At 51.2% G+C, this 15,288-nt stretch overlaps 1 protein-coding gene across 10 annotated transcripts; it reads right to left on the bottom strand.

The window, feature by feature from the left end:
• Positions 1 to 14: 14 nt before the first annotated feature.
• Positions 15 to 15,287, bottom strand: Rtkn (rhotekin). 10 transcript variants are annotated; one of them, XM_048787395.1, is made up of 13 exons: positions 13,504 to 13,621; positions 12,708 to 13,125; positions 6,279 to 6,478; positions 4,485 to 4,546; positions 4,334 to 4,387; positions 4,114 to 4,231; positions 3,720 to 3,929; positions 2,991 to 3,085; positions 2,793 to 2,899; positions 2,441 to 2,569; positions 1,532 to 1,700; positions 1,289 to 1,393; positions 15 to 698 (listed from the first exon to the last, which is right to left on the bottom strand). In XM_048787395.1, exons 2-13 carry the CDS (start codon positions 12,777 to 12,779, stop codon positions 370 to 372), a joined length of 1,650 nt encoding a protein of 549 aa, XP_048643352.1. In that variant the 5' UTR covers positions 12,780 to 13,125; positions 13,504 to 13,621; the 3' UTR covers positions 15 to 369. The 10 variants fall into 10 exon arrangements, with proteins under 10 accessions (XP_048643352.1, XP_048643353.1, XP_048643356.1 ...); XM_048787396.1 differs by having other exon boundaries at positions 12,708 to 12,991; positions 13,504 to 13,615; XM_048787399.1 differs by lacking the exon at positions 13,504 to 13,621 and adding an exon at positions 10,039 to 10,122 and having other exon boundaries at positions 12,708 to 13,486.
• Position 15,288: the final 1 nt, after the last annotated feature.

Consider the following 15,288-nt stretch of genomic DNA (forward strand, 5'->3'; position numbering starts at 1 on the left):
AAACATGTGAAGGCTGCTGTTAAATAACTTTAATGGTTGATGTAGAAGTGACAGTGGAAGTGCATTCCTCCCAGGGCTCTTCAGTGCCATCCTCAAAGCTGATTAGTGCAGGGAGGTAGGGCAAGGTGTTCCAGTTTTCTCCCAGGAAGGGTTTAGGGGGTCCCAGCCAGGGCTGGGAGTGAACCCCTCAGTACCATGACAACCACACCTAAGAGGGGCTTCTGTTCCCCCTCCCCCAACTACCCCCAATCCAGTAGAGGAAGAGGAGGCCATGCTGGCCAACTTGCTACACACAGTGCTGTCCTCAGAGCCCAACTGCATGTGGGTCTTTCTTTATTCTGGCCAGGTCCTGTTGCCAGCACCTTTCTCTCACACTGGTGACTGGAGCCAAGTACGGAGTGGGCCTTTGCTGCAGAGGCCTCTAGATCGTGGGGATCGCTGTGGCGGGAGCGGGGCAACCAAGCGAGAAGCCCCAGGGGAATGGTCTGGGGGAACAGCATCCAGGGAAAAGGTTCGGGGTCGCCCCCAGGGAAGGGGGTGTGTCCAAGCTGGGGACACTGATGCAGGCGAGCAGGGGCTATGCAGGGCAGGCTGGTCTGTAAACATTGCTAGCCAGGGTGGGGGTGTCTCCAGCCTTGTGCCCTCCCGCTGGGCCAGGATGTCTGTCACTGCTGCGATGTCATCTATTGGCTCAATAGCTGTGGCACCAGGAAGGGGTTGAGGGGGAGGGGACTTGTCAGAGCGTAGGCCCCAGATCTACCCAACCCTGACCATCACCTGTCACTGTAATAGGAAGAAAGCAAAGCCTGGATCTCAGCCGAGATTGCATTGTCCTGTAGAAGCAGCCCCTCACCTGGGCCCCCTGGGGCCACAGGCTCCGATAAGACTGTAGAATACAGGATGCAGGGTGGTGGGAAGACAGGGTAGCAGAAGTGCGTGGAGGAACCAAGAAAGAGGAGAAAAATAAAAACAGTGCCAGGCAGGTGAGGGGTCAGAGAAGGAGACAGGAATCCGCATGCAGAAAGGGAAACAGAAAAGAAGAAATTAGGAAAGAAATCCATGAAGTGAATCTGGTTCTTTGGGGTTTTGTTTTGAACTTTGGTGGAGGTGGTTCTAAGAAGAATTGGAGAGGAGAAAGAAGTACAGTGGGACTGGGTGGAATATGGATCCCCAGAGATCTGCCTTAGCCCAAAGTGTACTTTCTCTCTGTCTCCATGATCTGGTCTTCCTTGAGGCCCCCCGCCCCACTTCCCATCAGGTTCCCCAGGAGGACTTTCCTCTCACTCACCCATTTCATGGTATAAGGACCCCTGCTTGGCCAGTGCTTGGGGTGGTTTGCGGGGAGCAGGAGTTTCAATTTTCATGATTTCATCACAGCACTGCTTCCACTGGCCTGCAGGAAGAGCACTGAGTGGAAGAGAAGGCCAGATTGCCCTCTCTCCACGTCATTCCCTTCCATCCACTCCATCTGGTTAAAAATAAGAAATCTCAGGCCCTCCCAAAGGTTCAACCCAGCTGCCTTCTCTCTTACTCATGTCAAAGAATAGCTGCCACAGAGCCTCCTTCCAGCTCTGCAAGGCTTCCCGGCTCTCAGTCTGAAGGGTGTGCATCACCTCGTCATCCCCATACTGGTTGCTGATGCTAAGGGTGAAGGGCCGTCCTGGGGCCTGGTCCAGCTCTCCTGCCCTGACTCGAGTATCCTGCAGGAGAAAGAAGAGAGCTGCTTCCACCTCCACCATGGCTGTAGAACACAGCAGTGACGCCAGGTGGCCTAGAAGGAATGTTTGTGGGATTTTTGCTGAACCCTCATTTGCCTCTTGACCAGAGTGGGAAGGAATGGTAAGAAAGGACTAGAGATGACCTGGTCAGTGCTGAGTCAGGGAAGAAGAGTAAGGTGGAAAGAATCTAAGCAAAGCAGGAAAGGCACCAAGGTGGGCAAGAGTGCTAAGGCCCAGGGTCCCTCAAAACTTTCAGAATGTAGGCAGAGGGTTGGGGATGTAGCTCAATGGTAGAGCACTTTGCCCAGCATGCACAGACTCTGGATTTTATCCCTAGCACTGCAAAAACACAAAGGAAAGGCAACCAAAGGGTTAGAGAGCAGCAAAGAGCAATTGACCTAGGTAGGGAGAGATAAGGAATAAGTGATAGATACTAATTGGAATCTCAGGTGTGTGAAGGAAAAGAACGAAAGCCCTAAACTGGCAGTGGAACTCTCTCTGGGACTTGATAGGGATGAGGATGGTGAATGGAGAGGACAGCTTTTCCAGTGATGCTATCTGTGGTTGGGGAGAAAATGGTCCCCTTAGCATCCCTGGCTCTGAAGCAGGATATGGTACTATTAGGAGCAAGAGGCCAACCTCCCTGTTTCTGAGATCTGGGGCCTGAAAGAGAGGTGCCTGGGCCCAGGCACCTAGTGGCCTCACCACCAGGGACCCATCACCTTGTTGATCACAATAGTAAATAGTGGCTCTTCCCCAGTGTCTGCGTCTTCAGGTCGCCGGTAACAGAAGAGGTTTGTGCCTTTCAGGATACCATGCACTTGTGTCCCGTTCCGTAGCTCCCCTGCTTGCTGCATAAATGACTTAATGTTTCCTGGGGGAGTCACACCCCCAGCACTCTTCTTCCCAGTCCCCCACTGACAACCAGCCCTCTTTGCCCCACCTCCTGTCTGTTACTCCCTTCATCTTGCCATACCCCCTTCCTTCACCCAAATCTTCATTTGCCAGTAGTCCTGTTATTCCCAAGTGATCCAGGTCTCTTCTGCTTCCTCCCACTCCTCAGGGCCCTCTCACCTGCACCCTGAGGGTACCACTTGCAGTGGGCTGAGACATGCAGAGAGGCTGAGCTGCCAGGCGGCAACACACGCTACCATAAAGGGGCAGCCAAGCAGGGTTCTCTTCTGAGGGAGGAGGAAGTGCAGGGTGAGGTGGGAATAAGAAGGAGACTATCCCACAGCCCCTCTTGCCAGTGTCCCCAACACACACACATACCGTGACTGGCAAGGGTGAGATCATGTGTGCGGAACCCATCTTGCACTGCTGCCAAGGTGAGCGTGGTGTGAGCCAAGAGGTGGTAACGAGGACCCCTGGAGGAGAGAGGAGTGGGCATCAGCCTAGTAAAGCGTGTGCTCAACAGCAGGAGCAGGACTGAGCAGTCCTGCCCTGTTGTTTGGCTACCCGATAGAATCCTAGCTTCCCTCCCTGCCAGGGGTTAGGAATGAACATTCACTGACCTCTTGCTAAGTAGCAGGACCTACTCTTTAGGTATGTTATCCCATTGTATTTGCTTGACAGCCTGTGAGGTTGGTGGCATTCTTCAATCAATAGATAGCATTAGGCTTAGAATTTGAGAAACTCGCCCATAATTTATGGCTCCTCAGCGTCATAAATTCTACAAGGTACTTCCAGGTGTGTGTAGGTCACACCACAAAGCCCAGGCTGCCTTGCTTCAACCAAGGAGCTGTTTATCCACATCTAGAAGATGTTTTTGCAGCTGCTAAAAAATCAAGACCCCAGAACCTAACTCTCCCTGCTTCCTATGGCCTTGTGGACTGGTTTAGACCAGAATGCCTCCCAGCTGTGTGGCCACTGCTTATTCATGTCCATCTGCACATCCTGGTGGCAGTGCAAAGTAGGTCCTGAATTCTTAAGGTTCAAAGATGACCCATGGGGTGGACACAGCAGCTGAGGGCAGCAGGGGAAAGGGGCTATGGGCCTTACCCCACAGCTGGGGTGGGGAGCAAGATGGGACTGCTTCCGGAGCCCCCAGCACTGTCCATCGATGCCCGGACACGCCTCCCTGAGGAACGGCCCAGAGAGCTGCTAAGTTTGGTAGCAAGTCTCTTGGGGGCACCAGCCAGGGCCCCTTCTTCTTCCAGACAGGCTCCATACAGCTCCAGCCGAAGTTCAAAGTCTGGCCCTGCCTCAGTGCTACAGAAGGAAGAGGAGGGTGGTCGCATTGTGTTCTGTGGGAGACAGAACTAGGTGGGGACTAGAGAGCACATACAGGACAGCTCCACAGGGAAGGCCAGGTACCCATCTCCCGCCTCCTCCCCTACGTCAGAGATTAAAGCAGAGTGGAGAAAGGAAGGAGCCATGGGAGTGAGGTACTCACAAGAGTACATTGTTCTGAAAGGAGATGTCCGTGAGGGTTCTATCCACCAGGATCATCTCTGTGTCCTGAATTTCTTCCCCTAGCTGCAACAGCAGGAACACAGCCCAGCGGTGCAGATCTTGGGATAAAGGGCAAAACTGGTTAAAAAAAAAAAAATGCCCCACAGGAGCCTCTAATCTCCTGGACTATCCCCTGAATTTGTCCAGGGTATAAAACTCACCACCCTTGTTCTTGAAATATTCTGTGTCCTTCCACATGAGTGGGATCCGGAGGTCTAGGGGACAGAGAGATAAGAATAGGTGTTGATATGGGGCAGGTGATCCTATGGCCAGGCAAGGGGTGCCAGCATCTGGGGCAGCTGTACTTCTTACCAGAGATGCAGACCCTGCCACGGCAGGGGGAGCGCTCACTGGGTGGCCCGGTGTCAGAAGGCCTGTTGGTAGATCACAATGTCCTGGCCTGGTCTTTACACACTCTTTCCCCTTTCTCTGATTCCCAAAGGTTTTAGGAGATCCTGGTCCCAGGGGCCTAGTCCCCAGGGCCCAGGCTGATATGGCCAGCTGAGAACTGTGAAGGACAGTTACTTACTGCACCCAGAGTTTTACTTGGTTTTGGGACACTATGGCCATTGCAGCCATATTAACTCATACGTGCAGTGTACAAGCTAAGGGTTCTTCCTCCTCCAAACACCCTCTTGGACCATGTCTCCAGACTCCTGCCATGGACAAATGGGACTGTGAGAAGACTGGTACCTACAGGGATTCTTCTCCATTAGACCGTGGGTAAGAGAAGTTTGCAGGCTTTTCTAACGATAGGGATCCTTTCCAGCATCTCATCATTTTTTTGATGTAAGAGGGCACTAGATCAGTCAAAATCTAATTTGACCAGTGTTTGATGAAAGGTTAAAAACACAAGTAGGAAATATTTGTGTTCCATTCACCAGAGAAACCTCCACCACCCCTCCCCGAGCTTTGATGGCCCTTTATCCCCCTCCCAGATACACTGCTCCTTCCCAATGCCCCAAGTTCCTCAATCCCCCACTATAAGGCCTCACACATGCAGCATCCTCCCCTCCCCCATCATCACTGGGATTCAGTGAATGTGTGTTTCTCTCCTAAAGTGATGTCAGTTTGTCTACACTTACTTATAATAGCACTAAATATAATTTTTGACTTAGGATCTTCATTCAGCTAAATGATGTGACACTGATGATGATTAGCTGCCAGGGACTTGGATGTACCTCACATTACACTTTGGACTATGTGGTGACTTGGGCAGGGCAGCCTGGATAGCCTCCTCCCAGAAGGCAGGGCACTCTTAGTTCCCTGGCCTACTTGCCCATCCTCTAGCTGTGAGGGGCAGCTGTGGAGTGGGTTAATACCTTCTGTTGGCTTCATGGGTGAGCTCATGGCAACCTCCCTTTGTGAGTGCCCTCGTGGCTATGATTGGCATAATGCCAGTGAGGGCTGAGACCATCTCCCCACTCTTCCCAGGTGAGGCAAGCAGGCCACTTTGCCAGAAGCCAATTCTCCAAATGACCAATATACCAAAATGACCAAATCTCAAAAATTATCAACTTGCCAAACATTTTCCCTAACCATGGCATCACCTGAGTCATTTCATTTATATCTGTCAAATCAGCAGCATCTAGTGTCAGTGTAGCTTGTGCCCTTTGAGAATGCACAATCTAATTTACGTAAAATGGGTAGGCTTTCATTTAAGTGATTTTTTTTATGTGCTTTCCCAATTCCTGCCTCTAGTGGTGAAGCCCAGGTACAACAAATTATTGTCAATTTGTGGTAAATTGGCCATTCAACAAATTGGCTACTTAGTGAACTGACTTTAAGAAAATTAGTTTTCCAGAAGCCAGCCAGTCAGACTTATCAGATCACAGGCAGGGCTTAGCACATTAGTGCTTTTGCATTGCTTGCCCAATTCCTCAGATTGTCCACTTCCACCAGACACCTCAGCTTTCTGATTCTAGCCCTACTACTCTGGGCAATACATGGCAGTGGTAAAATCCCAAGGTGTGTTCTTGGCCCCTGTCAGGCCTTCATGAGGAAGTCATCTGCAGAGCTGTCCATACTATATACGGGCACAGGCTGAAAAACCACCACCCATATAGCCACCTGCTCCCAGGGAGGCCTCAGCTCCCCCTTGCTCACCTCCTGCCAGTCTTCCCCAGCACCTGGGCCTCCTTGCGCCGCTGCAGTTCTCCCATGTAGCTGAGGATGCGGCTGTTACACACCAGCAGGCTCTTGGTGGCCTCCAGAGCCTGCTCTCGCTGGGAGCAGGCTGCCAGCAGCTTGCAGGCCCCTTCCCTCATCCGGATCTCATGGTCTAGCTTCCTCTGCAACTCTGTGTCCTAGTCAGGGTCAGGGGAAAGGTGAAAAGGAAATGTCAGGGAACAGGCTGAAACATCCCCTTGTCCCCAAGAGAGCTGTGGCCCAGGAAAAACTATCAAGAAACTAATTTTTTAAAGCATATAAGAGCAAGCAATGGATCTTAGCCTCAGGTGCCCAAGAAGAACTAGAAAAGCTTTGTAAAAATACAGATGATTGGGGTGCAGTGGCATACACATAATCCTAACAACTTGAGAAGCTGAGGAGACTGATCTCAAGTTTGAGGCTTGTGAGGGCAACTTAGCAAGACCCTGTCTCAAAATAAAAACAAAAAGGGTTGGGGATATAACTCAGTAGTAGAGTGCCCCTGGGTCCAATCCCCATACCACAAAAACAAAACAACAGATGTTCTCATGCTTTGATGGGTGGGAGTATAGATCCCTTCTGCTTCTTTTGAATGCAATTTGTAAAAATCTATGAAATCTACCAATCCATGCATCTTTTTATCTAACCAACATATATTCCTTTACCCTACAGATACAGTTACACATATAATACTAGGCAAGCCATATGTACCAAAATATTCATTTAGCATTGTTTTATTTATTTAATTGGTTGATTGTGGCACTTTACCCCGAGCTACATCCCCAATCCCCCTGCTTTTTTTTAAAAAAAAAAAAAAACAAGAGTCTTGCTAAGTTGCTGAGGCTGGCTTCAAACTTGTAGTACTCCTGCCTCAGTCTCCTGAATCATGGGATTGTCGGTGTGAGCTATCATGCCAGCTTCAGCATTGTTTTAAATGTCAAAATTGGAGGCCCTTCAATACAGCATTAGTTTGATAAGTTATGGCACATCTATACCATGTGATATTGCAGACATTAAAGAGTAAGTAGACATATGTGTACAGATACAAAATAATCTCCAGAAAATATATTGTGAGAAGAGAAACCAGGACAATATTATACTACCATTTGTGCATGGTATATATACATATTTATATATACATTGACATGCATATTTATACATAAAATATTATCCAGGAATGGAAAGAGACATGGCATCATTAGGGAAGAAGCATTCCACCCATGCTGCAGAGAACCCCATACACATGTCAAATTAGAGCACCCAACACCATCTGGCCTTGAGCTTGGGAGGTAAGGCCAGCAGCAAGGAATGGGAATGGGGGTATGGGTGTTCCAGGAGTGAGGAGCTGTGCCTAAGGGCCAGAGGGGAGGTTCTGGGAGAGGAACCAGGATTTCCAGGAACATTCCCTCCAAAAGTAGTGCTTCTGGTACTTAATAAGCACTAGACAATTTATTCAGCCTCTCTAAACCATGGTAAAATGAGGATTAAAATAGTTCCTACATCCTAGGGTTTGAGGATTCAGTGGGAAAGGACCTAAAGCACTTAGCACAATGCCCAGCACACAGTACATGTAGATGGCAAGGATGCTTGTTTTAACAGTGATGCTACTTTGGCAGCAGTGGTATTCACCCAATGAATACTGGGGCATCCCTGTGCTGTCCAAGGTTCAACACATAAAACCCAATTGAGAGATGATAGATTCAGACATTAATGGCTGTTCCATAAACGCCATGTCATAACATAACACAAGGAAACAGACTTCATTTGCTTCTGGCTTAAGGTAATCAGAAAGGCTCCAGAGAGGAGATAGAAGACTAACCCGGTCATAGTATGTAAGGTTTCAATACACAAGTGGAGGCACCGGGTTGGAAAAGGGGAATGGATGTGCCTTCCCCAAACCTGTCTTCTCCCTCATACCAGCTCTCTTCCGCACCTTGTACCCTTGCTTCTGGTTCCAGTCTTCAAGCATCCAAGACCCCCCTAAATTCCTTCTTGCAAATGCCTTGTCCACTTTGCCTGCAAATTCCTCCGTTATCTATTTTCTGAACCACTGTACTAGGCCAGACTTTCATCACTTCACCCTGGCACCATCTATTTGTTTCCTTTCCAAAATAGGCTGACCCAGTCCCAAAGCCCCCTCCACCAGGAAGCCCTCCCAGACTACATAGCACTTCCCAGCCTAGCTGTATCTGTCTTCACCAGGGTCCTATCTCTGCTAAGTGTCACTGCTTGCCATCCCCTACCCCACTCCACCCAGCTTCAGTCACAAATTCCCCAAATGGGTAAAAGCAGAGGGGGAGGGGGACGCAGTGATGTTGTCCAGCCCTCTCCTGGCTAGTCTCCTTGTTGTCCGGGTCCCGGCACTCACGGATCCTTCCCTAGCCCTGTCCATTGCATGTGCAGCGTGGGCCGCGGGGTCAGGGAGCAGCACCAGCTCTGGGAGCCCGCAGGGCCGAGGGATGCAAGGAATCCGTGGGGCCCAGGCGCCGGCGCAGCTGAGCTCGTGCCTGCTGCGCTTGGGGCGCCGGTGACATCAGCTCCCAATTGCCGCGAGAGCCGCTGTGGGGCGCCAGGCACAGGCCATCCCTCCGGGTCTAGGTCTGGGCATTGCAACCTCGGACACCCTGCTGCAACGGAACCTCAAGGTTACCCTTATTGCTCCAGAAAGGCCTCTAGGCCCTTTGGGAGGCCCCTCCCAGGGTTGTGTAGCCATTTCCTGAGGGAAGTGTAGCGGGTGGTATATAAAGTGGGGAAACTGGGTCCTAGAGAGTTCCCTAGGCCCTGCATGGATAAACAGGGCTGGGGACCTAGACACCTCCCCTATATGCCCAACCACCTTCCAGCCCCAAATCACTCTCCCAGGGCTGCAGCCAAGAGTGCCTTTGAAAACTGGCTCCCAGGTTTTTTGGGTAGAGCATCCTTATACTGTGCCCCCATCTCCCCATGCCAGGTTTTTGGGTAGAGCATCCTTATACTGTGCTCCATCCCCACCCACACACACTCTGTCCCCAAGTAGGCAGTATTTTCCCCACACTCTCCTGGGAAAGAGCCCAGAGTTGAGTGTCAGTATGGACCTGGGTCAGATCTCAGGGGGCTGAAGGAGGATGAGTCACCGGCAGAAGCCCCAGTACACATTAGGCCTTCTGTGAACATCCCTTCCCACCCCTCCTGCTGTCTTCTGCCCCTGACTTCCTGCTCTGCTTCTCACCACCTTTTGTTCCTTTCAAAATCCCCACCAGGGCCTCCAGTTCAAATACTGGTTGAGGGACTTGACAAGCTTTGAGCATTTAATATCTGGAATCTCATTATTTTTTTATTATTTATTTATTTGCTGTACCAGGGATTGAACTCAGGGGCAATCTACCACTGAGCTACCCCTACAACCCCTTTTATTTTTAATTTTTATTTTTTGGGGCACCAGGAATTGAACTCAGAGGCATTTGACCCCTGAGCCATATCCCCAACCCTATTTTGTAATTTATTTATAGACAGGGTCTCACTGAGTTGCTTAGCACCTGGCTTTTCCTGAGGCTGGCTTTGAACTCATGATCCTCCTGCCTCAGCTTTCCATGTCACTAGGATTATAGGAATGGGTCTCTGTTCATAGACTGGGGGGAGTGTTCCACCTCCTCCACAATTATTTGAGGATTAAATGGGAAAGTCTAACTGCTAGCTCAGCCTAGAATATATTTAAAAATAAGCTTTCTCTCATGCTCACCTCTCCTTTACTTGCAGCTTAAGCCACCTCCTCCAGAAAGCCTTCTTGGACTTAGTCTTCCAGGACTATCTTTCTTGCCATTCCCTGAAATATCAATGGGTGTTGTTTCTGTCTTTTGGGAACCCACTTAACTTGGGGGAGAAAGAAAATAGCAAGCTCAGTTTATGGCTCAAGGAGAGTTGACCAAAGCGAAAATTAAGCCCTTCCTGTGTCCCATGTCTCCCAAAGAGAAAAATGACATGGTTGTGGGAAGGGGTGCACGACAACTCTGTTCAATAAAACTTGTGATGCTGGAAATGTTCAATAGCCATCTAGCACTTGAAATGTGGCTAGAACAACTGAGAAACTAAACATTTTATGTTAATTAACTAAAATTAAGATTGAAATATCCATCTATATGTTGTAGCATGAACAATGCAGAGGACTAAGAATGGCAAAAAGCTTTTATTTTTTATTAGAACTGGAGATTGTACTCAGGGGGCTCTACCACCAAGCCCTTTTTATTTTTATTTAATTTTTAAAATTCTTATTTTGGGTACTAGGTAATGATCCAGGGGCACTTTACCACTGAGCTACATCCCCAGACCTTTTTATTTTGATTTTGAGATAGGGTCTCACTCAGTTGCAGAGGCTAGTCTCAAACTTGTGATCCTCCTGCATCAGCCTCCCTGGTTGCTGAGATTTCAGGTGTGTGTTACTACACCCAACTGACAAAAAGATTTTATCTCACTTGCCAACACAGGACCAATTAGGTAATGTTAGAATCCCAAAGGGTTCATTTGGCACCTTTCCTCAAAACAAAGAAAAGTGACTCTCTCCAGGCAAACAAATTAAAGTGTCTCCTCCTGATGCAGCTGAAACCAGACCAGGAATTCTGCCTCTGGCTGGCACGTGTGAAAGACACAGTCTGCACAATTTATGCCAAGTCTGTACTAAGGAAGATTCTGAAGTCACGACTGGAATCATTAATAAAGAGTGCCATGATTGACTAGAAATGTCCACTATGATCCAGGGAGTATGGATGCAGGCTGACTAGCAGCGTATATGCAATAAGTTGACATTCTTGATGGAGACTCTACACTCCTGCCTCTAATCTTCCTCAGCAGCAACTCCCTGCCTGGTCCAGGCAGTCACTTCCACAACTTTCTCCACCTGCCCTATCTCAGAGAAAGGCCACCATACCCAGTTGCTTAGCCACACACCTGGGAATCATTCTGGGCATTCTGTCTTACTCCTCTTATACAATCATCAGCAAGCCCTGTTAGATCTACCACCTCCTTCCTCCTTTTTCTACCATGAGCACATTAATCTACACCAGCAGGCTCATCCCCCTCTGACAGCAATGTGAACATCTACTTGGTAGTCTTTTGCCACCTCTCTTTTCAACCCTCCTCACCAGACCTCCCCCCACCCACCACCACCCAGTTTATTATCTACAACAGTGATTCACAGCAGATGAGGCTGGCTATGTTGCATGCCTGCAATTAATCCCAGCAACTGAGGTTAGGGGTAGGCTGAGGCAGGAGCATCCCAAGTTCGAGGCCAGTTTGGGCAACTTAGCAAGACCCTGTCTCAAAATAAAAAAAATAAAAAAGAGTTTAGTGGTAGAGCACTCCTGGGTTCACTTCCCAGTATGGGGGGTGGTGAGATGAGTCCTTCCTCTGCTTTAAATCCTTCCATAGACCAACATCATACCTAGAGTACAATCTAAGTGCCTTGTTATAGCCCTCAAGTCTTGCATGATCTAGCTCTTTCCCATTAGCTTCACTTCAACTACTATATTCCAGGCACACTGAATTGCTTTCTTTCCTACAAACTTATTACCCTCATCCTTGTCTAAGAGCCTTTGCCCTTGCTATACCCTTTGGAAAAACCTTCCTCCAATCTTCACCTCTTCAAATCCTCCCACACCTCCACACTTAATGCTACCTCCCCCATCTGATTTTGATTGCGCTCCCTTGTCTTCAGCATATTGTCACTATGATATTATCTGTGTGTTTGCATGATTATTATCTGTTCTTCCACTAGAATGGACCTTTCCTGTCTTGTTTGTCCTTGGTCTAGAAAGGAGCTTGACACACTGTATATGTTTAATAAATGTGTTTAAGAATGAATAAATAGGGCTGGGGTTGTGGCTCAGCGATGGAGCGCTCGCCTAGCACATGCGGGGCCCTGGGTTCGATTCTCAGCACCACATAAAAATAAAATAAAGATATTGTATCCATCTACAACTAAAACATAAAATATTAAAAGAATGAATAAATAACTCCCTACCATCTCCAGGGCCAGCAGAATCTTCATCCTGGCCCAGTATCTCTATTTTCTTCTCTACTGAGCTACATCTTTTCTGCAAACCGCTCTCAGTTGAACTCTCTCCATTCCACACATGAAAGGAGGCCTTGCCCCCCATAACAGCCACCTACACCAATCCACAGAGCTTCCAAAAATAGGTGTGAAGACCCCCACTGTCAACAGGATGTTCTGTCAGCAGAAGTGGGTCTGGGCCCACACACTGCACCCAACAAAGGGCAAAAAGAATCACCTGTCCCTCTCCCCACTTAAAAAGCAGGCCATGCCCTCCCCCACTCAGCCCCAGCAGGAATGAGCAAGGCAGAGAGGGTCTGGGATGCAAGCAGAGAAAATATGTTCTTCAGGAGTAGGGGCATTACCTCCAGGCTGAGTGCCATCTGCCGAATGTAGAGCATATTGAGGTCCTCCAGGATGTGCAATCTGTCCTGCATCTCTGTGCCCCCCTGAGCCTTTCCCTTGTCAGCCCCTCGGTGGGGGGTGGGGCAGGTAGGCACCAGTCCCCCAGTCCTCCCACTGCTCCCTGGTCTTGAGAAAGGTGGCCAGCTCTTGGACAGAGGGCAGAAGCTTCCCCTGTCCTTCTGCACTGTTAGACCCCCTCTGGCTTCAGTGACAAATTTTCCTCACCTACTCCTGTTTCAAAACCCTGGTGGGAGCCAGGAAGGGGAGGAAAGGAAAGTGAGGTGAGGATTAGCAGGGTCCTGGGAGTGGAAGCCAGCTGCAGAGTGGGCTCTGGGCACAGAGTGTCCAGTCTTGCTTTGGTGGCAGCTGTTCTCCCAGCTGTGGAAGAAAAAGGCCCTTTCATTCCCATTATGGCCCCTCCCCAGCCCCCGCCCACATCCCTGGCCTGGTGGACAGAGAATCTATGTGTGGAGAGGGCAATGAGGGGCAGGCACAGCTGGAAGGGGGGTAGGGAGGGGACGCCTCCTGCAGGTTCCACAGAGTCCTGGGGTTTGTCAGGAGGTTGGAGCTCTCACAGAGGGCTTCTGACTTAGTTTGACAAAGTTAGGAGAAACAGCAAGCAAAGTGGGTACTTGAGGGGAGATGAACAGAGGGACTGGGACTAAGCGGTGAGTCGGTAATGCGGCCCAGATCCCAGGGCCACCCTTTCCAACTCGGGCCCCCATCCAGCCCGCCCCACCCTGGGCTCACAATTACCTCGCTTTTCCAGCAGAAGGGAGGAAAGAAAGGGAGAAAAGCAGGGGTGTGCCTGTCTGCTGCTGCCCCCGCTCCCCTCTGCGGGCCCCTTCCCTTCCAGACAGGAAACCAGCCCCGAGTCCCAGCCAGCTGCAGTACTGTCCCCCCCCCTCCACCCCTGGCCCACGGAGTTACACTCTCCTGGGCGGCCAGCCTGGCCCTGTGGCTCCGCCCCGGCTGCTCGGCGCTGGCCCCTGAAGGCCGGGCGAACCCAGGGGCGGCCGGCTCACAGGCCCCTCCTCCTGGTCCCGGGCCTCGCCCCTTACTCCCCCACGCCGGCTCCACGCGGGTTCCTTAAGCAGAGTTGCTGCGGGGGCGGAGGGGGGGGCGACAAAAGCCCTCTCCCCCATTCCACTAGCTTCTGACTCCGAAAAGGCCTGGGACACCGGGACACCGGTGTGAAAGGGCCTTTGTTCTGGGCAGCCTAGAGGGAAAGGGCAGAAGCCAGGCCTGGAATCCCAGTCGGGAGGGAGAGGGGGCCCGGAGGAAGGCCCACCTCACTTAACCCTTTCCAAGCCCGGGAGGAAAAGACAGCTTGGAATTGGGCTCTCCTTGGGCAAGTGAGGTTGACCTTGAGGACAAAAGTGTCTTGGAGTTGGCTGCGCGCCCTCTCAGTCCTGGTTCAGCCTCACTCCTCCAGCCCCTCCCCAGGTTCTTTGGGGGAATTGCAGGTGGCACGCAGAAGCCCGCAATGTTTAGACCAGTGGCCCTGGGGTAGGTAGACACTCTCAACCTACAGGCAGATCTACTCTTAGGCCCCAGGAAAGAAGGCGGAAAGTTGGGTGTGGCAAATAATCCCAAAGAGTTAAAAAAGACACCTCCCCACAAGCTCTCTGGCAGGGCCACATAGAAGCCGTTTGGGGAGGACTCCAGCTAAGCGGCAGACCTGGACTGATGACAGAAGCTGGCCCAGAGGGTTGAGACGGGGTTGGGGATGAGCTGGCGATCGGGGGAACACCGACAGCCAAAAGACCGAGAGTTTGGGGTCCACTTGGCTGCCCACCGCCCTTGGCCCAGAGATGCCAGGCACATCTTGGGAATCGAGCCTGGGGTCCTTCTAATTGAGGTCAATCGAAGTTTTTCCAGGCAAAGGCAAATCGTCCCAAACCAGGCCAGGGAATGAGTAGGGCAGTATGGATCCGACCGACCACTGCGCAGATGGTCCGCATCTTACTTTGTAAGTCAGCAGTTCCCGCCAGCTTGGACCCGGACCGCGGCGTCTCCGCCCCTCCGCATGCACGGGCGAGGGCGGGAGGCAGAGGCGCCCAGGGCTGCGTGCTGGTGCCCGGGAAGGGCAAGGAAGGGACTCTGTTTCTCACCTCAGGCTGGTCGCTGAAGAGGCTAAGTCGGAAGCGGCCGCGTTTGAACTCCATCTCCAGGGCGGAGCCCCTGGCCACTGTGACCCGGCTCCGGTGGTTTCGGGTAAACATGCTGGTAGCTCCGCGCCTTTGCCTGCCCAGTGTGCTCCCTGCGCTCTCCCGCTCTCGTCTGCTTCTGTCCCTCGACGCCCGCGCGCCCGTCAGACCGGGAATCTCCAGCTGCCTGGTTCCCAAACCCCGCCCCGGAGACGACACCTGGGCCGGGCTGGGCGCGGCACCCTACTCTCCCACCCCCGCCAAAGGCTTGGCCCGTCGGGCCAGTACGGGTGCCAGGCGAGCCTGGCCAGACAGCCCCACAAACAAGGACACCCTACACTTCACGAGCACCGCATGGGCGCATCCTCCTTCCGGCCCGGGTCTCAGGCGC

The sequence above is a fragment of the Marmota marmota genome, unplaced genomic scaffold (genome assembly GCF_001458135.2).
Source record: "Marmota marmota marmota unplaced genomic scaffold, marMar, whole genome shotgun sequence".
Lineage (NCBI taxonomy): Eukaryota > Metazoa > Chordata > Mammalia > Rodentia > Sciuridae > Marmota > Marmota marmota.

Excerpts from the sequence above, each read along its gene's own strand:
- Rtkn (XM_015499820.2), bottom strand. The coding sequence starts at position 14,972 with ATGTTTACCCGAAACCACCGGAGCCGGGTCACAGTGGCCAGGGGCTCC. Across the intron at positions 4,547-6,278 it reads CTGGGGAAGACTGGCAGGAG|GCCTTCTGACACCGGGCCAC; the intron begins GTGAGCAAGGGG and ends ATCTACCAACAG. Across the intron at positions 3,086-3,719 it reads CTCCCCACCCCAGCTGTGGG|GGGTCCTCGTTACCACCTCT; the intron begins GTAAGGCCCATA and ends TCTCTCCTCCAG.